Below are 24,544 nucleotides of genomic sequence, written 5' to 3'. Positions count from 1 at the left end.
TTATGAGAGACGCCGCGGTGGAAGGCTCTGGAAATTTCGACCACCTGGGGTTCTTTAACATGCACCCAAATCTGAGCACACAGGTCTCAGCATTTCCGCCTCCACTGGAAATGCAGCCGCCGTAAGCGGGATTCGGTCCTGTGACCTGCGAAGTCAGGAGCCAAGTACCTTCACCACTAGACCACCATGACGGAGCAGTAAAAGTGCTCTTCTGTGCATCATTTTCCACGTGCGTGCGACACACGTGAGTCTATAGCTATATTTAGCTTTGCTGTGAGTGTGCAGTATTGCTCAGAGCAAGTGAATAAGCCTGCCGGAACATCGGGCCGTCTTTGTCTCTTGTGAGCTCAACAAAAGGCTTCACTGTGCAGCTGTCGAACATAATGGCAGACATAGGCGCAACTCTGCTCCCATAGGGTGCAAATACAGTAAATGGCTCAAAACTTCCTTACACAAAGCACGCCATCATCACTGTATAAAAACAGCTCCATTGCACTCACGGCTATACAGTTTCCTAAAATTAACTTGAGGGGACTTTGGCACTGCGATCATTCAGCGACCAAGGAAATGATAGGTAGTGCATGTATTTGCCTAGTCTTCATGCTTGTGGGCTTCAAATGCACTTGTGGCTTAGTTTATTGCTGTTGTTAATTATTGGGGTTTAACGTCCTAAAACCACCATTTGATTATGAGAAATGGCGTAGTGGAGGGCTCCGGAAATTTCAACCACCTGGGGTTTTTTAATGTGTACCTCCGACCAGATCGAATCTCGGCTACGACAGTCTGGATTCGATCTCGCGACCTGCGGGTCAGCATACAAGTGCCTTAGCCACTAGACTGCTGGCGGACCTTGCTGTGTTTTGGTTTTGTTTCAAATAGAACCGTTTTGAATTTCATGACCTCATTTGATATGGTGAGCCTAAGAATTTAAGGTAGTTAAGCGCAACTGCTGAACATTTGCTGATTGCTGTTTCGTTACAAAGCAGCTCCAAGCCATGGGAAGCCAAACAGAGCCAAAAAAAGAAAGATTAGACAAAATCTGTGTACTACCCATCATTTTCAGATCTCATAGACACTAACGGTAGAGTGCCCTCTTGTGAACTCATGGAAACTCCATGCTTGTGGCACTTGCCCAGGCTGTAAAAGAAGAGAGACGAGCCTACGTGCCTAGGAACGAAGGCACGCACATGAAGGCTTTTTACATGAGCCATGTGCCCATGTGTTCCTTCTAACAGTGGACCACCCTGTCTTTAGAATTACAAAACATGAAAAAGGACGTGCCCGATTTGTTACCTCGCATGATATCTAACAATTGTAAACAATGTGCACTTTCTCATCGCTGTTGAAAACTTTAACTGCAATAGAGCAGAAGGAAAAACAACTTGGCACAAAAGACATTCCAGAAACACAGCTTTCCTTTTCACCTGATGCCACTCACCTCAACCTTTCAGACCTGCTTTCCCGCTCTCCCACTGAGGGGAGGCAGAAGAAGAGACTGGTTCAAGGAGCGGGCGGTCGCGGGCTAGTTACATGGGGCATAAAAGGGGCATGAGTTCCAAGTTATAAACTTTTTTTTTTTATGTAAAATGTTTTTGTACGCCACCCTCGGGAAGTGTGGGAGCTTTTTGATGCACTGCTTTCGTTTTGTAGATGGCACCAGAGGAAGATTTTTTTGTAATGATAAAATTAAAGTAAATTTCTCAGTGGTTATGCAGTATTTGTGTATGGTTAGTGTGTATACCTATATCAGGAGACGAGAACTATTGTATAGTAAGCTATACATGCTGAAATTTCAACACAGTTTGAAAATTATTGAGGTTTTCTTGGCGTTCGGGGCATGATAAATTCGGAAAATTCACCAGCTCCGTTTCGCAGTTCTGCTAGCTTCATTTAAAAAGGCTACGCTGAGGAAATAGATCTGGGTCTCTGGTCCATTTGTGTGCAAAATCGGCCACAGAACTCCCGTAAATTTCCACAAAAATAGGCAGAGGTAGGTCCATGTATTGAAAAAATTGCCTGATTCGGATCACTATAATTAAAAAAACGCAGTGCATAAAGAATGAAATTAAATACACAGATAAGGAATGTTGTTTTCTATGTGGGCCCCGAAAATGAACCTCCTCTAGCAGGTAAGTAATGGCCAGTCTACAAGTAAAGTTGCTAAACTTGGCTGCTTTCAAAATATGACCAGCATTAAAGTAGAAGTCCTGCATAAAATCGCTACGTTGAGGAAATAGTTAAATATGCCCTGAAGGCACCGTGCAAGAAACAGCGCTGTGACTGTTGCAACTTTTTTCAGAAAATGGTCACAACGGAGGTACAGTCGGCCCAAACCGCGTAAATAGCACTTATTCTTGCGTTGCGATCGCCAAACGGTAGCGGTTGACTTGATTTTAATAGCCATATTTGAAATGTGCAAAAGTCAGGCTTTTCAATAATATATAAGTCAACTATACGAAATAAGGAGAACAACTGCTGCACACTTGCAAATGTGGCAAAAACAGTGTGTTCGTGGAAGCTGGAGTGAGACTGCCACCTTAAAGGTTGCTAAAGCAAAGCAGCTCAGGGGAAACTGACAAGATGCAAAAAATTCCAATCGACCCGTTTGTGTCACGCGTGCTTGAAGTAGGTTACCCTGTAGCTACAGGCTATGTACAAATGGGTCGATTGCTCTATTAAAAGGATGTTTCATAAAGTGATTTCTGGCACTAAAACGGTTTCAGTGCTGAAAGATATAGGCCCTCTCAGAAGAATTCGGAACCTTAGCACCCCGGACACGCAGGAAAGTAGCTGGTGGTCTGCACTTGCATGGTCTCCCTAGAAAGCAAGAGCTGCTCCAAAGCGCACGTATATTTGCCTTGCATTACTACAAAATGGTAGCCCTAGGTGCCCCTCAGCACTTTGATAAGGGGGCCAGGTGGTAAGTGTCTGTAACAAGCTGTGTGCGCATGCGTGTTTGAGTGTGTCAGTCTTTTTTTCTTCTATTGGTATGTGGGGCCATATTCATTATTTGATCATAATATTTATTGGAGGTGACTATGACTAGCGCTGGCAAATGGCGGCATTTTAGCCTCATGCAACCATGAGCATATAGACCAAACACACTCACATTTCGATTCTTTGTTTTGTACAAAAGAATAAACTGTATTCTTCCCGTTATAAATATACACAGTGTCGTATTATTACGCAGCATGATTTTAAAAAAGAGAAATGGCGTTACAGAAAAAAAGTCTAGTGCATACCGTTCTCAGTATCCTGAATTAATTACTTACAAGTCTTTTGTTAATTACTATTAACTAATTTGTTATAACTATATTTGTAACTCAAAAATTACTCACCTAACTATAAAAATCTCAGTGGGGCAGATATGCACATATTGAAATGACATCTGTCTATGCTACTCCAACAATGTCTATGCTACTCCAACAATGTAAACATAGTTCGATTACATGGTCCTAGGCGTAAAAGGCAGTGGCGTGCCTCAGCTTAGCTCAATTGAAGATGTTCTTGCCACACCCTTGTGACGTAGCTGCCCAGTGATGCAAGACGATGATCTGTGTTGAGCCAGATGACGGCGAAAGGCACTTTCGTTTTCGAAACCTGGGCAGCACACTCCCCGTCTGGTGCTTCACCTTGTGGGCGCCACTATCGTTTCATGGAGTCTTAAGATGCACAACGTCTGATATGACGAACGAGTGTCTCAACAGATCCATTCTTTGCTGTCTTCACTTCAGCCTTCCGGACGTTGCCGTCTGCACTAGGTAGGCATTTTACGATCACGCCGACTGGCCACTCAAAACGAACGACCTGCTTGTCACTGAGCAACACCTAGTTGCCAGCCCTGAGGTTTGGTCGGTTGATTTGTCACATTCTTCGTTGTTGAAGTGTGGTCAAATAGGCGGTGCGCCATCTCTTCCAGAACTGGCTCGCTAGGTCTGGACCTTATGCTATTCGCTTTTGTAGCGTCATCCTTCGCTGTGCATCCCAACTTCTGTGCCAGGATTGCCTCTGGGGTTAAAATTACGGCCGTTTCTGCATCAGACGACACAAGATAAGGGGCCTAGCATTTATGATCGCGGAGACCTCGGCCATGAAAGTTTTCAGGATCTCATGGCTCAGTCGATGGTGGTAGGATTGTAGCAGAATCAAGTCAAGGATGTGACGTGCGATCTCTATCATCCTTTCCCATACTCCACCTATGTGAGAGCTATGTGGTGGGTTGAAGACACACGTACAGCCCTTCTCAGATGGGAACTTCGCCAGCAGTGAATGATCTATATCCTGAGGGCTGATGTTTAGCTCCCTCAGTGATGAAAGCGACATTTTGCTTTTTGTAGGAGATTCTGGAGCAGAAAAAATGGTGCTTTGGAGCAGGCTCAAGTGTCTTCGGAGCGAAAAAAAATGCCGTAGCTTAAAATTGCAATTGTTTTGGGAGCAGATGCATGTTTCTAACGACTCCTGAAGTCTAAAACATCACTTGAGCATCTAATAAATATTTAAATTTATTACTAAACATGCCGTATGCTCGTATGCAGCTAGTATGCGAACAGTATAGTTGGCGTAAATCATGGGTGGGGGGGTAGGGGGTCAAGAGAGTCTGGCCTTTTTTGGTGTTCAGACTGGGGAGGACACCCCTTGCAAGTGTCCCACTTGAGATTTAGCTTTAGAACGTGATATAATTGACTTAACGATTAAGTATAGTGCAATAAACATTTTAAAGGGCTTTTTATCTTTTACTGCATACCTGTGTTAAATGCCCCTCAGCTATGTGAGCTATTGAAATTGAAAAAGTGTAAAAAAAATGTCACAGCTTTGCCGCAAAGGTAAATCAATGAGCGTGATAGCAACAATTTGGAAGGTCACGCGCAGAATGGCAAGCAGATCGAAAAATGCCCTGAGTTTCTCACGCACAAAGTATGCAGAAAACGTACTCACAGGTACAGATTAACGCGAATAAGCGTCTCAGTTGTTACTTCGCTGTGTCTTCTACGACTTCGATGTGCAATGCCTGAATGCTCAGACATGCGAATAACACTGCCCACCAATTGTTGTTAAGACACTCCACCTCTTGTGGAACGGGCAGTGACCATCCATGGGCCGAAAAATGTCGACTGCAACATTGGTGAATGGGGGGGGTCAGTGGTTAGTCGGTCCTTTGGCAGATCAGCCATCTTCCGTTCCTGTGGTCGGCCTCCGAGTCTCTTGCACGAATGCATCTTCCTATGATGAATGTGATGCGTCCCTTGCCAGCAATAATCCACAACCCAACTGATCTTACTGCTCCTTCCGTAAAAGTCTGCCCTGATGTTGTACTTGTTGATGGTAGTGACGTATGAGAAACGTGGAAACATGGTGCCGGCAGATTACCTGTGTGCAAGCGGCCACTGACACGTAGGAGGTCTTTCTCACCAGGAAATGAATCCAGCTTCCGAAGTGGGCTTCTCTTGGAAACAGGTCTTTTGTTTTCAAGGGCGCTTACCTCTTCAAGAAAGAAATCTTGCAGAACAGCACGAAGCAGTCTCTCTGGCTGCTGAAAGATCTTCAACTGCATCCCTTTACTCAACATCACCCTTAACACGATGAACAATTCTTAAAAGAAATGCTAAGTCGTGGATGAGTTTCTTCTAGCTCGAAAACCTGCCGGATTGTTCAGCCCCAAGTCCCTATTTTTTCACAACATATGTGGTCAAGGTGTTAACTTCTGGGCATACATCTTTGTCTTCATCTGGGGACACCAAGCAAGTCGATGGCCGCGACACAGTTTCTTCGCTTTGTCAAAGAAAGTCAGGGCTATTAAACTAAGATGTGTGCCTGAGTTTCGTCGCCGAGACCATTCTTGTACCGTTGTCTGCAGAATTCTCATCAGTGTGAATGTAGTTCCACTGCCCTGGCCTCGTCGTTTCGTGAATACAATGCACTCTATTTGCCACGCACACATAAAATCGTCATTTTTCGTTGCATATGTAGCCTAATACAGCATTACTGTCGATGTAAAACTTCAGCATGTGTACTTGCACATCCAGTTCCCGCTGAATGAGTTCAGCCAATTCTACTATGAGTACTGCCCCATAGAGTTCCAATCTCGGAATGGCAAGGTCAGCTAGGGGAGCCAACTTTACTTTCCCCATTAGGAATCCTACGTGGTGTCTGCCTGTCTTGTCAGTGACCTTTATGTATGCCACGGCTGTGACTACTTATGTGGACGCATCGCAGAAAATGTGGATTTTCTTGCAGTGAGCTTTTGATACCGATATCAGTACATAGCGTCGTCTGATTTGGAGACTGTCCAGCGCTTGAATACAGCTTTTCATTCTTCCACTCTGTGAAATGGTAATGGTGTGTCCCAGTCATGTGTCGACTGTACCCTGGCATAAAAAGAATTTGGCTCATGCAGTCACTGGAGCAACGAATCCCAATGGGTCATACATGTCCTCAGGTGGAGTTCAGAAAATGAGCGTTTCTTCACGCATATTCCAGAGTAGCCCTAGGCTATGTTGCGCAGGCAATGTGTCTATGGTGCAGTCAATTTACTGGAGGTCTGCCACACGGTCTTGAACATTAAAGCTTGAAGTACATTCTCGTTATTTCAGACGATTTTATGTAGCCGTATGCTCGCTGTTCTTAGCAATTGCTGCGAGTTGTGCAGTAGCTGCAGTAGCTTGATTGCCTCTGAATATTACAGAGCAGCGCGTAGCTCTGTAATATTCAGAAAACGTGATTGCTGCAGTCTACTCTACGATTTACCAAGCTTGTTTAGGGGGGCAGAAAAAAAAAAAACAGTCGCAAGCCTGTTGACTGGCCCTTTAAGTTGGCCAGAATTAAGAAATATAAAATGAGCTATTTCTCGATTACTTCTATTTGTTCTGCACAGAAATATCTTGGCGATATACAGCTTGCGTCGCTATTAACATGATCACGAATCGGCAAAAACGCACTCCTTGTAAAACGACTGACATCACCCCGCGATGCTTCTCAATTTTTCGTAGGTTAAATTTTTTTCTTCGAAAACAAAATGTGGTTTCATGCTATTCGGTCATACATGCATAATATAAAAATTTACGAGAAAAATCTGAGACATCAGGTAGACCATGTTTTTCTATCTTTCGTGAAATCAACCTGTAATTCCTTTTAATGTGCTGATATGAATATGGTGCACACAATTTCCAGAGATACCTTTCCACTCGAGCATTTAACGTGACTAACACTTTTCATCTTACCAACTACATTTAGCTACTAGGACCCCTAGATGTAATTTTAGTGTTTCAGTTCACGCTGCTCATGAATATACATACTGATCACGATCAAAACATTACGTTCGCTTAAAACAGACAACACACCACCACATCACTAATCAAAAAAGATTCTGAACTCAGCCGGATCGCCTCTCCGGACTGCTTGGGACAGCAGCGGTAGAGCAGAAGTGGTGGTGAGGAGGTAGCCAGCACCTGCGCGCGCTTGGCAAATGGGGACGCGAGCGGCGAGTTCTATCAACGGCACAACTCTGCTACCCAACGGTAGCATATATGGTCACTCTGCTGAGCGCTACCCTTTTGAAGCCAGACAACGCCAATTTAGATGCACTAGGGAGATAAACTTGCTCGCTAGGTAGACCGCGCATGCGCAGACCTTGCCTGTATTTATCCGCCAGTGCGCTTCGCCAGGGAGTGGCTGCGCGTTAGATGTTCCGAAGTATTCTGAGACTTCGTGTACACCTCAGACTGTCACTCGTGTACACCTCAGACTGCCACTTCAGGCCATCCCTTTCGTACGTTGAGGAAAACGCTTGCAGCAGAGATGACTTGAGCTGCCAGAGAGAAAGGTATCACGCTGCTGCCCTCGCACGATTCACACTGTATAAATTCAAAAGGTGGTGGTGATTGTGCGGCAAGCAGCGGCGTGCTATCTACATCGCTGGCACCGCGAACCACGACGGGCTAGAAGGTGGCGCACATACCCACGGCTTCTTCTCGCCGACAGATGGAGAGAGTTGGCATGGGTGAGGGGATGATGCCGATGTGAGGAGTGGGCTCAAGCGTTGCGAATGATGGAGAGGGTGAAGCGAGAGAGATGACACACGGCGAGCAGCGGCAGGCTAGGGAAACAGTGACATCATGGGCGCACTGTGAAGGAAGGCGTGGCCTACTTGACACCATACCAATGCGGAGGGATATGGTTACACAGGGTAGTAAATGAGCTGCTTCGCATCTAAAAACCATTGTGCAGAAATTGGTCGAGTAAAAAATTGAAGGTGAAAGTGAATGCTGGATGACAGAGATTCGAGAAAAAAAGAAGGCCGCACCAAGAATATTTTGGAGCCACCTGAAAGTGCTAAGTAGGAAGTCTGTCGCACTGCAACATATGGTAGATGAATGAGGAAATAAATAGGAAGAGTACGAAGCACTAGGTTATATTTGAAAGGTAACAGCAGAGTTGTTTAAAAAGGTCGCCAGGGGACTTTCCCGGTGAGTAAAAGTATGGAAAAAAAATGCAACCGCAAAGGGGTAGTACTTGAGAATTTCAATTGGAAGAAGTCTGAAAAAAAAAAAATCCCAAACGCACTACTCGGGGCCTAGATGGCATTCCCGTTCACTTCATTAACGAACTGGGACATAGCACTAAAGAAGCACTGCTGAAATGCATAGAAAAGTGGTTACAGGAGAAGGAAATCCCAAACACTTAGCGGAAAAGTAGAATGAGCATAATCTATAAAGGTAAGAGAGAAAGGGTTAACATTCACTCGTATGGACGGCTAACCACTACATCTGTGCTATACAGGTTGGCGATGCAGGCAGAAAAATTGAAAATAAAAATATTATGAAGTCTTGGTAGTCTTGGTTGCGTCAGGGTTTATTTGAGAAAAGACCTCGCAAAACGAACCGGCAGAGCCAGTACACAGACGATGACGATGATGATGACCCAGAGTGGCAATAAGGACAAAGAGACAAGCTGATGATGGTGATTGTGATCATGCAGGGAAGATGACGATGTAAGTAAGAAATACCCACACTAATTCCCCCCACTTAGAAGCGGACACCCTGGCCGCCGTAAGTCAAAGTGACGGGGAACGTCGCGTGAAAGGTTTCATGCGACAAATGTGGGCAATCTCTGTGCTGCGGTAGCGGCGGTCTGTTGGGGCGACGAGTGGTGTGACACGATAATTAACTGGCGAAGTCTGTTCTAAAACAATGTATGGCCCAATGAAGCGTGGTTGAAATTTGTCACAAAGACCAGGAGTGCGAATAGGTGTCAAAAGCAGCACCTCGTCACCAGGTTGGAAAGACACAACGCGGTGGGATTTATCATAGATGATCTTCCGCTCATGCTGTCTCGCTGCAGTATTGATGCGAGCCCGATGGCGAGACTGGGCCAGGCGGGAAATGTATTCTTCGCTAGAAGACTGACATGAATTCCCACGGCTGTTAAAGAAGGAGACGTTGAGAAAGGTAGTCGGGGTGCGTCCGTACACAAGGTAAAACGGTGAGTAGCAAGTTGTTCGCTGAACGGCGGTGTTGTAAGCGAATGTCAGGAATGGTAAAAGAGTATCCCAGTTTTTGTGGTCGGGTTGGACGTAAATGGCTATCATGTCAGCAAGGGTTCGGTAAAATCTTTCTGTGAGACCATTTGTCTGAGGGTGATAGCTTGAAGCTGTCTTGTGAGTAATTCCAGAAGCGCGCAGTACTTCATTTACCATTTGTGACAGGAACACTTTGCCGCGGTCACTAAGCAGTACACGAGGAGCCCCATGACGCAGTATTATTCCGTGAAGAATAAAGTCTGCAACTTCCACAGCCGAGCCTGTAATAACAGAGAAAGGCTCAGCGTAGCGTGTCAGATGGTCCACGGCGGTCACTATCCATCGTTTGCCAGCAGATGTGACGGGGAGAGGCCCGTAAAGGTCAACACCTACAACGTCGAACGGCATTGAAGGGCACGGAAGTGGCTGTAGAGGTCCAGCAGGTGCAGACGTGGGGAGCTTGCAACGCTCGCATGGGTAGCAGGAGTCGACGTATCGCGCTACACTAGAAGAAAGGCCAGGCCAGTAATAACGACATCGAATGCGGTCAAGAGTTTTTTTAAAACCAAGATGACCAGCAGTCAAGTCGTCGTGGAAGGCTTCGAGCACTTGAAGTCGAAGAGAGCGTGGCAGTACAAGAACCCAGCGCTGACCGTCAGGGTGATAGGCGTGGCGGTAGAGAACCCCATTGTCCAGTTTTAAGTGCAGGAGTTGACGACGGAGTCCCGTGTTGGGTGGATGAGAAACTCCCGAAAGGTGGTGCATCATGCGTCTGCAGTATGAATCGGACCGCTGGTGGGAGATAAATGTTGGCTCGTCGTACGAAGAGGGTTGCCTTATTGATGCGAGCGTATGAACTTTGGTAGATGTGACGGTTGAGTTTTCACCAACGCTGATATGGGTAGTTGGAAGCGGGCAACGAGATAAAGCGTCGGCGTCTTGATGTTTTCTGCCTGACTTGTAAGTTATCTCAAAATCGTACTCCTGCAAGCGTAGTATACACCAACCAAAGCATTCGGACAAGTTCTTCAGTGTAGAAAGCCAGCATAAGGCATGGTGGTCCGTAACGATTGTGAAGTGACGGCCGTGAAGATAGGGACGGAACTTCTGGACCAACCAAACCACAGCCAAACACTCTTGCTCAGTTATAATGTAGTTCTTTTCGGCAGGGGTGAGTACGGGACTGGCATATGCAACAACTTTCTCTGGGGAAGACTTGTCACGTTGTAGAAGAATGGCTCCTATACCAAGGCCGCTAGCGTCGGTATGGAGGATAGTCGGTGCGGCTTCGTCAAAGTGGCAGAACAGAGGTTCAGACGTGAGTGCCCACTTCAACAGGTCGAATGCCGTTTGACATTCTTGAGACCACAGAGAGGGGACGTTGGAAGCAAGTAGTTGGTGTAATGGAGCAGCAATAGAAGCGAAGTTCTGGATAAACCGGCGAAAACAGGAGGCGAGGCCAAGGAAACTGCGAAGCTCTTTCAGTTTTTCGGGACAAGGAAAGTGAAGGACTGCAGAAATCTTGTCAGGGTCGGGCCGGATGCCATCTTTGCTAACGACGAGTCCTAAGACCTTGATAGATTTGCTAGCGAAAGAGCATTTCTTTGTGTTTATTTGAAGCCCGGCGCCGGCAAGGCACGTCAAAACTTGATCCAATCGTTCTAGGTGCTCAGGAAACGTTGACGAAAAGATAATAATGTCGTCCAGGTAGCAAAGGCAACTTTTCCATTTCAGGCCGCGCAGCACGGTATCTATCATGCGCTCAAAAGTCGCGGGTGCGCTGCAGAGCCCCAAAGGCATCACGTTGAATTCATATAGCCCGTCGGGGGTCGCGAATGCCGTTTTCTCCTTATCGTCTTCATGCATGGGGATCTGCCAGTACCCAGAACGGAAGTCGATGCTTGAAAAGAATTCCGCGCCTTGTAGGGAATCAAGGGCGTCGTCAATGCGTGGCATAGGGTAGACGTCCTTGCGTGTGATCTTATTGAGTGCCCGATAGTCCACGCAAAACTGCACAGAGCCATCCTTTTTATGGACCAAAACAATGGGAGACGACCAAGGGCTAGATGAGGGACGGATGACTTCCCGTTTAAGCATGTCCGCAACGTTTTCTTTTATAATTTTTCTTTCAGTTAGAGACACGCGGTAGGGTCGGCGGTGTGCGATAGATGTCCCAACAGTTTGAATTCGATGTGCTGTAGTATTAGTGCTGCCCAGCTTAGACGAGCAAATATCGAAAGAATTTTCATGTTTCTGTAACAATGCGAGCAGCTGCTGCCTCTGTGAATATGTCAATTCGCTGCTGATAGCGGTGGTAAAGGCGGAGGAAGAAACATGCTCACCGAGGCAAGGTTCTTTGGATGCGATGGCCTGAAGTGGCGTGACAAATACAGGCTCGAAGTCAGCAACACGGGCCACAGTAGTGCCCTGTGGCAGTAAGATCTTCTCCGGTGTAGAGTTGACAGCGGTGACAAGTGCCGAGCCATTCCAAAAACGAACGACACCGGACGGAAGAACTACACCTTTGCGAACGCAAAGTGGTGACGGTGAGACCAATACATCCCCGTGATAGATGTCGTTGGACTTAATGCTGACCATTTGCTCTTGTAGTGGCGGCAGTTCGATGTCTTTCGCAGCGACCAGACGAAGTGGCTTCTGATTGTCGTCGTCAAGCATGTAGTTGGTGTCAGCGAGGTGAAGGACGCGTTGTCCACAACAAATCGCCGCGGAAGCAGATGATAGAAAATCCCACCCTAAAATTAGTTGGTGAGAGCAGCGGGACAGGACAGCAAACTGGACATGATGGCGGATGCCGTCGATGAAAACACGCACAGTACAAAATGCGGAAGGGCGAAGGACGTTCCCCTGGGCAGCAACTAATGTGGGGCCATCGTAAGGCATCATTACTTTCTTTAAATGTTCACACAAATCAGCACGTATCACAGACAATGTCGCACCTGTGTCCACCAAAGCATCGACTCGCACTCCTTCCACTTCCACAGAAACCATGTTACACGGGCCTGATGAAGGAATTTCAGTTCTAATTCCGAATGCAATTTTTCCTCCACAAACTGCATAACTTAGTTTTCCGAATAAATATCAGAGGTGAATGAGGCGGGCCGAAGTGGAGAAGTGGAACGGCGGAAGGGCGAAGGCGAGCGGCGTCTCGTGTTTCGGCCGTTTCGTGGTGCAGTCGATGCAGGAGGAGATGAAGACCGGTGCGGGGGAGACGAATAACGCCGACCTTGATAAGACGCCCCGGTGTACAAATACCGTTCACGAACGTCGTTCCGACGCTCATCTTGCTGGCGCTTTCGGCAGAAACGAGATATGTCGCCACGATAGCCATAGTAGTAGCATACAGGGCGAGACGAGCACCACGGTGGGGAATAGAAGGCATTCGGGGCACCTGGAGATAGCGCGGTCAGGTGGGCCGAAGGGTCAGGGGCACGGAATGATAGTTCACCAAGGGAGCGGCAGCAACTGACGCGTAGGATGGACGCGGCAATGTCGCGTGGGTGTCGCTGGGAGGCACGGCAGCAACTTGAGGGTACGTGGATATAGGGTGAGAAGCAGGTGGCTGTACGGGCACAGAGCCAATCAGGGATGTAAGTTCCTCCCTGATGATGTCAAGTAAGGGCACTCCCCAAGGCTGTGTAGGTCGCGGTGTAGGAGGTGTGAAGCCCATGGACCGCAATTCTTCGCGTGTAATGTCCCGGATGAGGTCACGCAGATGGCCATCTGACGTGGAGTGGTGGTCGCCAATGTCCGGTTGAAGGCGAACGGAGTCCAGCACATCAAGGCGCTGGCATGTCGTCACGACATCAGCGATGGTAGCTGGGTTTTGCACAGCGAGGGCATTAAAGGCAACAGGCCCAATGCCTTTCAATATATGGCGCACTTTGTCCGATTCCGGCATGGATTGATTGACACGCCGGCAGAGTGCGAGGACATCCTCGATGTATGAAGTGTACGATTCACCGGGATGTTGTCGGCGAGTATCGAGTGTCCTCTTCGCGACGGCGGATCGAATGTCTGGTGCCCCAAAGACGTGTCGCAGCTGCTGCTGGAAGGTAGCCCAATCGGATAAGTCAACGACGTGGTTAAAATACTATGTCTTCGCGACTCCGATCAGATAAAAAGGCACGTATCGCAGTTTGGCGGCCTTGTCCCACCTATTAGCGGCACTTACGCGGTCGTAGTCATCAAGCCAGTCTTCTACGTCTTCTCCCCGAAGACCAGCGAAGAGCGGGGGTTCCCGCTGATGTCCGTGTATGTAAGTAGGAGGGGCAGCTTGCGGCGGTGCGTTGTTGATGACATCAGTGCCGGCAGGCTCGGTCTGGGACATGCTGCCTGACTGTGGGCGCAAGCGGTGGCCTGAACGAAGCTCCAGGGGGTATAGCGGGCTGCAGGAGGTCAGAGGACCGAAAATTTACCTCCACTACGTATGAAGTCTTAGTAGTCTTGGCTGCATCAGCGTTTATTTGCGGAAAGACCTCGCAAAACGAAAGGGCAGAGCCAGTACACAGACGATGACGATGATGATGACCCAGAGTGGCAATGAGGACAAAGAGACAAGCTGATGATGGTGATTGTGATCATGCAGGGATGATGACGATGTAAGTAACAAATGCCCACAATATGGTCAAAGCAAAATGATATTTTGGGAGAACTTCAGAATGAATTCCGAATCGACAGGTGGATGGATAGTAACCTGTTTGTTGTTACTCAGTGTATAGAAATGTCTAAGATAGAAAACAGGCCTTAAAACATAGCGTATCTGGACATCACTGGGGCGTATGACAATGCTAATCAGGAAATTTTGTGGGAGACATATTGAAAGAAGTGGGCATAGGTGACGACTGCATATAGCGTTTGAGAGAAATATAAAAAAAAAACGGTTTGCATAGAATGGGGAGGAATCGGTAGCAATGACAAGGTTGAATTAATAAGGGCAGGGATGTCCTTATTAATTAATTAAGACAGGGATGTCCTTTGACCCCGGATGTCCTTTGACCCCACTGTTACGCTGTATATGGTGAGGTTGGAAGAGGTGCTAGAAGGTAACAATATTGGGTTTAATCTGTCACACAAACAGGGTGGCGCAATGGTTGAGCAGAAGCTCCAGGTCTATTTTATGCAACAATATTGTCCTACTTGCAGACAGCCCAGACGATATACAGGGGCTGGCAGATATATGCGGAAGGTAGGGCGAGGCTCTATGACTAGGATTTAGTGCAACAAAATATGAACCAATGGTATTCGATAATCACAAAGACCAGGCAGTCTCAATAAAGGGTCAGGAAATACCGAGGGTAAGCGATTAAGCTATTACAAGTATCTCGGCGTATGGTAAATGAGAAAAATAGATATATGGAGGTACAGGAAAAAACACCGGCAGCAAAGAGAAAGAGGAATGCTGTAATAATGAAGCACACAGTATTATGAAATACAATAGGTACGAAGTGGCTCGACGTCTGTGGAAAGGCGTAACGGTTCCAGGGCTTACAATTGGGAACTCAGTGGTGTGCATAAAGTCAGAGGTGCAATCAGGGATGAATGTAAATTAAAGGATTGTGAAACGCCTTGTGTTGGGCGCTTACGGGGAAACGACGAATGAGACTGTAAAGGGGGATATGGGATGTACCAGCTTTGAAGTAAGGGAAGTTCAGAGCAAAATGAGATTTGAAGAAAGGTTTAGGAAAATGAAGGATAGTAGATGGGTAGGGAAAGTGTTCAAGTATTTGAGGACACGAAGTGGAGAAATGAAAATGCAAGATCTGTGCGGAACGTGTAGCACAGTCACAGCGAAAGCTAGACAAGTGGCCTTTCAGAGCCTTTTCTAAACACTCTTAGGGTAGCTACTATAAGCACACTGCTGGGTACCCACTACACCATAAATAATCGTAATTTTTGTGTAGTAGGCCAGCATTCATCATGTTATCCTTCGTCATTATTGAGAAAAGCGTGGTATCCACTCCATATTTGTTAGGAATTTCGTGTATTTTTAATGCAGTGGCTGACGACAATAAAGAATCATGTCTGAAGTGGGTATGTGCCACAGTTAATAGGTGATCAAGAACAAGTTGTCATAGGTGTTGGAGCATCGGACGACGCACTCATTATGCAATTCGCCTTGTGTGATGCCTGGTTGTTCCTTTGATGTTTTAAAGCACTTTATTGCTCATATTAACTAAATTCCTTTCCCGCCATCAAACCTGCCTAAGGCCAGCATAGAAACGAGTTCCAAGCACTGGCGTGGCAGAGTGGTAGATTACTGGGCTGGAACGCAACGAACCCGGGTTCGAATCCTATTGAGTCATTGGTGTTTCTTAATTACTGTATTTCTTTTTATTTTAATACTGATTATGAACAGGGGCCATGGCAAACAACTACGGCACCATGCATGACTCGTGTTCTGATCTCATAACAGCTTTCGCTGTAAAACAAATAGGAGGCTTACCAGTAAATGTACGGCTGGCAAGGTGGGCAATATGGCAACAAGGAGCATTAAGTGAAAAGTCAGAGAGGCGGAGAGGATTCATTAGATGACAGCGATGGAAAAGAAGCCAGCTCTCAGTAACTACTAAAAGGGCAAGAATGAAATAAGGCGGGAGAGGTTTTATGATGATTCACAGGGAAGCGCTTTACTCTTCGACGCAAGATCAGGTTGCCTTAGAATGCGTAGTCATAAAGCGAGATTGAATAAACAAGAACTCATGAAAGTTACTTAAAGTTAGGGTTTATAAACTCTTCAACACTATGCAGTTTAGTGCAATGTGTCCAGATGTCGTTGACTGAAAGTGGGTTGTGATGACCAGTGCGAGTTGGACGGAAGAGGGAAAAGAAGACAGGCGAGACAAAAAGTAACAGATGAAGATTAGGGCATCAAACAGAAAAAACTAGTTAAAGAGAAGCGTATGTCACGAGCAAGCGCCCGTAGGAGGAAAGAAGATGAGGAGGAGCAGACAAAATTGGAAAAGGCGCGGGCGCGAGTACGCGCCCCGTATAAAAATGCCCGAGGCGCATGACCCCTGCTGCAATCGGCACACAAGCAGTGGCGAGCTGGCATTGTCAACGTGGGCTTGGCACGAGAAGAACGCATCGCCCGCTAGCGTACTCGCGACGGGAGCGGCAGGACAGCGACTCAGCAACCTGTGACGCGGGCGTCTTGAGAAGAAGACTAACCCCGTATTCACAAACGCTCCTCGACTCGACCCTTCACTCTAAACGCTCCTTGAGTGGCGTTTTCCCATTCACAAATCGCCCTTCCCTTGAACACTTCCTTCATTTGAGAAAATATCGAGCGCTTCCTCGAGATTGTCAAGGTAGCAATCGAGCTACCTTGAATCGTTCCTCGAGTGAAGTTTCTGGGCGAAACTCGTGTCCATGGCGGAGCCCATCTCGCTTTGACGGCGTTTCTCGATCAATTAGGCTGCACCGCCGCGTTCTTTCGACAGTGACGGTATGCGTTTACTATGGAGCTGTCTTTGATCCGTTCGGTAACGGCTACTGTGGCGCCAGGACAGGCGGGCGTGGTGTCAAGAGGAATGCTCACCAGTGCCGTGATGTGTTGTGTTCCGTGCATGAGCCAGTAAATTGCCTGCTTTCAGGTGTGCGTATACTCGTCGTGCGAGTGCTCCAAGACTTAATGCGGACACCAGTGCTTTCAAGTCTTTCGATGAAGCTCGCACACCACATCAGTTCAAGCGTGGCGCGAAAGCTTGACAAACAAGCGGAGAGAAAACGTAATTGCAAAGTTTCGATGCCATGCATTCAGTGTACTCCTGGGCGGCTTCCTCTCCGGTGAATCTTTGCTACCCCAGCCGAAATTTGCGGCGAAGCATACCTTCGTTAGATTATCATCTGTATCAATGAGAAGGCAAGTGCTACTGTTTTTTTTTTTTGTTCATTCTCCCCCTGCTTAGGTCAGATCACTATTAGAGACAGTTTAAAAAAAAACAAAACACAATGCAATTGGGTCGAATAAGTGTGCTGTTGTTGCTATTACGCGTGAAACGTAGCTTCAATATACAGTGTTTACGCAGCTCACAATACCAATGAATAACTAAGCCCTGCTTTATTGAATCAAGCAGAGGTTCGTATTCAGCGAAATGTGAATGTAAGCAAGATTGTATGGAGAATCGTATAAAAACGCAAATATATGAAATAGAAATACAGCATATACATTATAAGGGTTTTTTTTTATGATTGAACCCCCCCCCCGAGAGACATTGCTGGCTATGCCACTAATTCGTGCAATTGGATAATGGAATTACTTAACCATATGTCTGGTCAGCTGCCGAAGTGCCTGAGCCAAACATGTGATCAAATAGTCAAAGCTCAATAACCCAACCATGTCTGTTCTTTAGCACAAGAAATATTAACGTATGAGTGCACCACGAGAAATAAAGAAACATGTGGCTTTGGTGTCCTAGCTATTACAGTTTTCTAATATTTCTAGTCTTCTTGTGTAGGGGCCAGGCTGCTGACAGAAGAACACAGAGGAAAGATCCCTAAAAGGTTCCGTATTAGCAATGCATAGCAGAGTTTGCACGACTGTATTCAAAAGGACAAAACCTGCAATGGATGCGTGCAGCTGTACTGCATTAGACACGCTATGGTGTCAACTACCTCGATCTTATTATGATGTCCTACGAGCTCGAACTTTACCTTTATAGTGTGTCAGCTGGATTCATCAGCCACATGTAATAAATGTTTATTTTGCCATTTGCAATTCCTGCTTTGTTCATTTATTATTACATAATTATCGTCATGCTTGTCTTTTCAGGATAAGGCAGGATCACAAAAACCACCTCTCCGATTCTACAGGAAAGCAGTTCAACAAAAATCAAACTTGTTTTATATGCAGCAGCACCACTCCCCTTCCAGGAAACTGAGGTAGTGTGGTTCCAACGTGCAGAAATGCTAATGTTGCAACAACAGCTGATATATCCACTGTTGTATCTGCGATAAGTGCAATACTCGTGAGCATTTTTTACCACTTTGTTGCACTGGTCTTCGTTAAATAAGCAGTGTAAAATACTCTGCTTTTTGACGACACTTCCTCCAATGTTCAGAGGACCCACACGATCGTTTTTTAAACAGAACAACGGCAAAAGTCAGAAGCGGCTTCAATTTTACGATTTCCGAAAGACTAAAACATCTCCAATAAATTATGTACTGTCGAGGCTTTGGAATGCAGCACGGACAGCACGATCATTTTCAAAGGGTATTCCCAGAAATCATATTGTTACGAAGTAAAAGAAGATGGACAAAATCAGCTGACAGGCATGCGAGTGTGCCAATCAGCCATTGTGATTCTCGCCTGAGGCTGTTTGTTCCTCTGTAATTGCGTTTATACAGAAATACAGAAGTCACTGACCCCGTAACATATTGGTGAGAGGTGCTGGGCAACCATAAGGCAACGGAGCTCCGCAGCGGACGCCGCACTGGTTTTCCAGCCATGGCCAATGCTGAGCCCTCCGCGTCAACGTCAGCGTCTCCAGTGAACACGGCGTCGCAACCATACGTTTTTCACGCCATTCAAGGATCCCGGTACTTTCTGCGGGACCAATGGTGTCGACGTTGATGATTGGTTGGCCATGTTTGAACGAGTGAGTGTGCCGAACAGATGAGATCCCACACTTCAGTTGGCTAATGCGCTGTTTTACTTGAGAGGCACGGCGAAGGTCGGGTACAAAAACAACGAAGAAGAACTCACAAGCTGGGACCAATGCAAAGAAAAGATGCGAGAGGTGTTTGGCAAAACCGCCAGTCGTAAGATCGCCGCCAAAAGGAATTGGCCTGCCGTGCCCAATCCCCTACAAAATCATACCTCGCATACATTCAAGACGAGCTGGCCCTCTGCCGAAAGCGACATGACAGAAGGTGACTAGGTAGGGCATGTCCTGAAAGGTATTGTCGACGACGCGTTCAATCTTTTTGCTGTGCAAGAACTGTTCCACCGTGGACGCGATCATCAAAAAGTGTCGTCAGTTTGAGCAAGTAAAAAGTCGCCGCATTCTGCAAATATTCGCCCGACTTCCAAACACCGCTGCAACATCGACTTGCGAGGACCAGTCCGCACCACAACGACCGTCGCCGCCGGAAGACCTGACACGCATTGTTCGTCGCGAAATGAAAGCAATGGCGCCCTTGACGTTCAATTCGCGCAGTACCGATACCACCTCTGTTACTGTTCCTCTTGTTTAAGCCATCGTGCACCAAGAGCTTGAAAACATCGGAGTGCATTCCGTGTGCCATGTCACCGCCCCCAGAGTCAGCGAACGCCCTTTCGCGATGCCCTCCTCTGACCGACGGTTTTCTCCACGTACTCGAAAACTGGCTGAGTGGCAGACTGCAGATGACCGCCCTATATGTTTCAACTACCACCGCGTTGGACATATTGCTCATTACTGCCTCAACACATGGTCCTCGGCACCTCGTGAAACGACCAATATGACCCATTTTCGTGGTACCTCCTGCGAATTTTCACCTGCCGAAGAGTCCCATGCCGTTGACCATTCTAGGAACACATAGTACAGCCGCTCGCCTTCACCACGTGGGCACCAGTCCCATTCGCCGCAGCCACGACGCTTCTCGTCCCCCGTGGCTTCTGGCCGCATTGTCTCGGAAAACTGAGAAATGCAGCCCCGAAGGTGGTGCTGCATTGACGACTTCCGCAGCAAATCCTCTCTCAGTTTCTACCAGATGAAGTGTAATAGACGAAGTAGATGGCGTACCTGTACAAGCACTTGTAGACACCGGCGCAAGCATTTTGGTCATGAGTTGTCTACGCACACGTTTAACGAAATTTCTGACACCAGCGGCTGCACAAATGCTCCGTGTGGCCGATGGCGGCACGCCGATGGTTTTCGGGCTGTGCACTGCTTGCTTAAGTATAAAGGACCACACTGCTTCTGTCATTTTAGCCGTGATTGACCATTGCCCTTATGACATCCTAGGCCTAGACTTCTTGTCGAATTACTCTGCTCTTATCGATTGTGCTGCCGGCGTCCTTCAGCTAGAACTGCCTCAGATAGTCGCTGAACACCACACTGCCCCGCCGCGCCTGCGCTCTCTTCAGGATGTGCGACTGTCACCTCAGGCAGCACCCTACGTCATTTTGACCACACAGCCACAGGTTCCCGATGGTCAAAAAAAATTGCCCGCAGCTTCCCTCGGGGGAACACTGAGGAGGATGCACAGCATATAATTGGTTAACGGGGTGTTAAAGTGCGACTTACTTGGGTCGATGGCTAAATTGGTTAACGTGGTTGTGAAATGGGGTGTTAAATTGCGACTTACTTGGGTCGATGGCTAAATTGGTTAACGTGGTTGTAGGAGGGGGTGTTAAATGAGTGAACACGTACACACGTATGCGAAAGGGCGGCGCTGGTCGAAGGGACGTCGATCATTGTGTTTGTGGATTCGTTGGGATTCATTTCACCGCGACCTTGGACGTCGACGCGCCGTACAAACCAACCGACGAGCGGCAATTGAGCGAGCGAGCGCCGACCTTGAGTATATATACAGCTCGAGGCGCATGCACTGTCAGCTGTTGAATGTTCTCGAAGCGCGACGCCACATGCGCGTCCACTGGAGAATCAGGAGAATTGTAGAGGAGGAAGGGTGCACAGATGGTGGAGGAGTGAAGCACGCGCGGTGTGTAGAGGAGGAAGGGATGCACAGATGGTGGAAGAGTGGGCGACGGCGCGACGGCGCATGCGCGCGCGTCAGCTGTCGAATGTTTGAGAAGCGGTGCAGACGGCGCGGACGGCGCACTACAAGGCGCGAGTATAAGATGCTTCCGCATCTAATATGTTCTCCTTCCTCTCACCGACGTCCTCTAGGAGCGCAACATCGCCATTCCCCATATGCTTGTGACTGTCGCTGACAACCGTACCTTGCTCCCTCATGGCATGTTCTTGGCCAGCGTATCCAATGCAGACGAATTCGAAATAGCGGCTCTCACCACCGAGATTGATTTACTTCGGTCTCCTGTAGCTAGCAGCATCTGTTCTATGCCGAGTCGTTTCTCGAAGGTGATTGCACCCGACCTCAATCCTACGCAAGCCAACGACATCCATCACCTTCTCGCGTCGTATACCGACATCTTTTATTTCGATGACAGACCTCTAGAGCAAACATCCACCGTTCAGCACCGTATAAACACTGGTGACGCCAGTCTCATTCGTCGACGCCCCTGTCGTGTCTCCCACACCAAGAGCAGAGTTATTCAAGCGGAAGTTGACAAAATGCTCAACAAAGGTGTCATAGAACCATCAAGTAGTCCTCGGGCTTCCCCTGTCGTCCTTGTGAACAAAAAGGATGGTGCTTTTGCATTGACTATCGCCGCCTTAACAAGATCACGCGAAAAGACGTATACCCGCTACCACGCATCGATGACGCGTTGGACTGCCTGCACGGCGCTACATACTTCTTGTCTATTGATCTTCGGTCTGGCTAGTGGTAGATTTCTGTCGATGAGATGGACCGCGAGAAGACGGCCTTCATTACACCGGATGGTTTATACTAGTTTAAGGTGATGCCTTTTGGACTATGTAACGCCCCTGCCACATTCGAACGAATGATGGACTCTCTCTTGCGTGGTTATAAGTGGTCTACTTGTCTCTGCTACCTAGACTATGTGATAGTCTTTTCATCTACTTTCGATAGCCACCTAACCCGTCTCGCTGCAATTCTCGCAGTCCTCAGAACAGCTGGGCTACAACTAAACTGCAAGAAATGTCGATTTGGCCGCCGTCAGATTACCATTCTAGGCCATCTTGTAAACGCCAATGGCGTCCAACCAGATCCTGAAAAGATCCGCGCCATCCGTAGCTTTCCAGTGCCCTGTTCTACATTCGACGTCTGGAACTTCATCGGCGTATGTTCCTACTTTCGTCGTTTTGTGAAAAACCTCTCCGACATTGCCAGGCCACTCAAAGATTTGCTGAAGAAGGATACCACATTCTCATGGGGCCCTGAGCAGGCTCAAGCGTTCACCGCTCTCATCGGCTGCTTAACTACCCCCCCCCCCCCCCCCCATACTTGCCCACTTTAATCCTTTTGCTGCCACAGAAGTTCGCACCGACGTCAGTGGCCACGGTATTGGCGCAGTTCTCGCTCAGCGGCACCACGGCAGACAGTACGTGATGGCTTACGCCAGTGGGCTGCTTTCTCCTCCTGAGAGGAATTATTCCATCACCGAGAGAGAGTGTTTAGCTTTAGTTTGGGCCGTCGCCAAGTTCCGGCCATATTTATATGGTCGCATGTTCTCCGTCGCTACGGACCACCCCGCCCTCTGCTGGTTGACTTCTCTGAAGAACCTGACTGGACGTCTGGGTCGCTGGGCTTTGAGGTTTCAGGATTTTCGTTTAGCGTCGGCTAGAAATCCGGCCGTTTGCACAAGAACGCAGATTGTCTTTTTCGTCATCCGGTGGACCCTCCTGATCCCGCTGCGACTGACCAGGAGAGCAGCGTGATGGCGTTTACTGATATCAGCAATATGCGCATTGAACAACGACGGGATGAGTCAGAGTGCACTATCATCGACGCCATCCAGTCTGACAGCCATGACGCCGAATCCCATATGTTCGTGCTGAATGACGGAATCCTCTACCGCTGCAACGTCAGCACTGAAGGCCCTGAGCTTCTGCTTGTCATTCCCCGTCATCTATGGCCTGCAATACTTGAACAACTTCACGACGCACAAGCAGCAGGACACCTCGGTGTTTCGCGCACATACGATCGCGTGCGACGTCGGTTCTTCTGGCCAGGACTGTACCGCAACGTGCGTCGATATGTCACCACTTGCGACCTCTGCCAGCGCCGGAAAAGACCTTCTTTGCTGTTAGCTGGACAGCTTCACCCAATCGAAGTCCCCTCTGAACCATTTCATCGCATGGGACTCAACCTTCTTGGCCCTTTTCCGACGACGACACTGGGAAATAAATGGATCGCCATCGCCACAGATTATGCAACCCGTTACGCGATAACAAAGGCCATGCCAACCAGTTCCGCCACTGACGTTGCAGATTTTCTTCGTCATGACGTCATCTTACACCACAGTGCACCACGAAAGCTGCTTACAGACCGCGGCCGCTCTTTCTTGTCCGAAGTTGTCGACGACCTCCTTCGATCGTGTGCCACAGCGCATAAGCTATCAACCGCCTACCACCCGCAAACTAATGGCCTAACTGAACGTCTCAACCGCACGCTCACAGAGATGCTTTCGATGTACATCTCCGAAGATCATTGTGACTGGGACACCACGTTGGCCTATGTGACTTTCGCATATAATTCATCTCGACATGACACCACGTGATTCTCGCCTTTTTATCTTTTGTATGGTCGCGACCCCGTATTGCCATTCGAAACCACCTTACCTCTCAAGCCATCTGCTTGCGAGTACCCTCGCGAAGTAATTTATCGGGCTCACATGGCTCGTCAAGTTGCCCAGTCTCGTCTCACCAGGTCACAGGATATGCAAAAAGCCCACTACGACCACCGGCATCGTAACATAACGTTTGCCCCAGGTGAACGCGTGCTCCTATGGTCACCTTGTCGCCGTGTAAGTCTCTCCGAAAAACTTTTGGCTCGATACGCAGGACCCTACTTAGTCTTACGCCAAGTTAGCAACGTCAACTACGAGATAGCGCCATTGCAATCCAATACGTCACCAAGTTTGTCACTTGTTGACATTGTTCATGTTTCGCACATGAAACCCTACTCCTGTCGCACTTCTTCGAACTCGCGCCGAGACGGCGCTCCAACGCGCGGGGGTCCTGTTACGAAGTAAAGGAAGATGAAGGACAGAATCAGCTGACAGGCCGCAAGTGTGCCAATCATCCATTGTGATTCTCGCCTGAGGTTGTTCCTCTGTAATTGGGTTTATACAAAAGTCACTGACCCCGTAACAATATTTTACAAATAAAAGCCATTACGCCAATGTAATGTGGTTTAAAGTAAAAATCACTCACTCCAAGGCGTTATTCGTTCGGTGGCTACACTAGTGATCAGAAG

At 47.8% G+C, this 24,544-nt stretch overlaps 1 protein-coding gene and 1 long non-coding RNA gene across 4 annotated transcripts in view; one reads left to right on the top strand and one right to left on the bottom strand.

The window, feature by feature from the left end:
• The window catches only part of LOC119175120 (mitochondrial intermembrane space import and assembly protein 40-B), a 39,148-nt gene that overhangs the window by 10,444 nt on the left and 4,160 nt on the right, over positions 1 to 24,544 (bottom strand). Inside the window, exon 1 of one of the 3 annotated variants that reach the window (XM_075894710.1) lies at positions 1,051 to 1,109. The exons of the other annotated variants lie outside the window; for them this stretch is intronic. Within the exon in view, the coding sequence (XP_075750825.1) occupies positions 1,051 to 1,057 (7 nt within the window). The 5' untranslated portion in view covers positions 1,058 to 1,109. Of the gene's footprint in view, positions 1 to 1,050; positions 1,110 to 24,544 lie in introns of those variants that run through there. 3 annotated transcript variants of the gene reach the window in all.
• Positions 1 to 24,544, top strand: part of LOC142817640 (uncharacterized) — a 33,949-nt gene that overhangs the window by 8,376 nt on the left and 1,029 nt on the right. Inside the window, exon 2 of the long non-coding RNA XR_012895265.1 lies at positions 18,306 to 18,415. This is a non-coding gene — a long non-coding RNA (uncharacterized LOC142817640). The remainder of the gene's footprint in view (positions 1 to 18,305; positions 18,416 to 24,544) is intronic.

This window comes from Rhipicephalus microplus, chromosome 5 (genome assembly GCF_043290135.1).
Source record: "Rhipicephalus microplus isolate Deutch F79 chromosome 5, USDA_Rmic, whole genome shotgun sequence".
NCBI classification, from domain to species: domain Eukaryota; kingdom Metazoa; phylum Arthropoda; class Arachnida; order Ixodida; family Ixodidae; genus Rhipicephalus; species Rhipicephalus microplus.
Note: the sequence above shows the minus strand (reverse complement) of the source record. Positions and strands in the feature narration are given on the sequence as shown.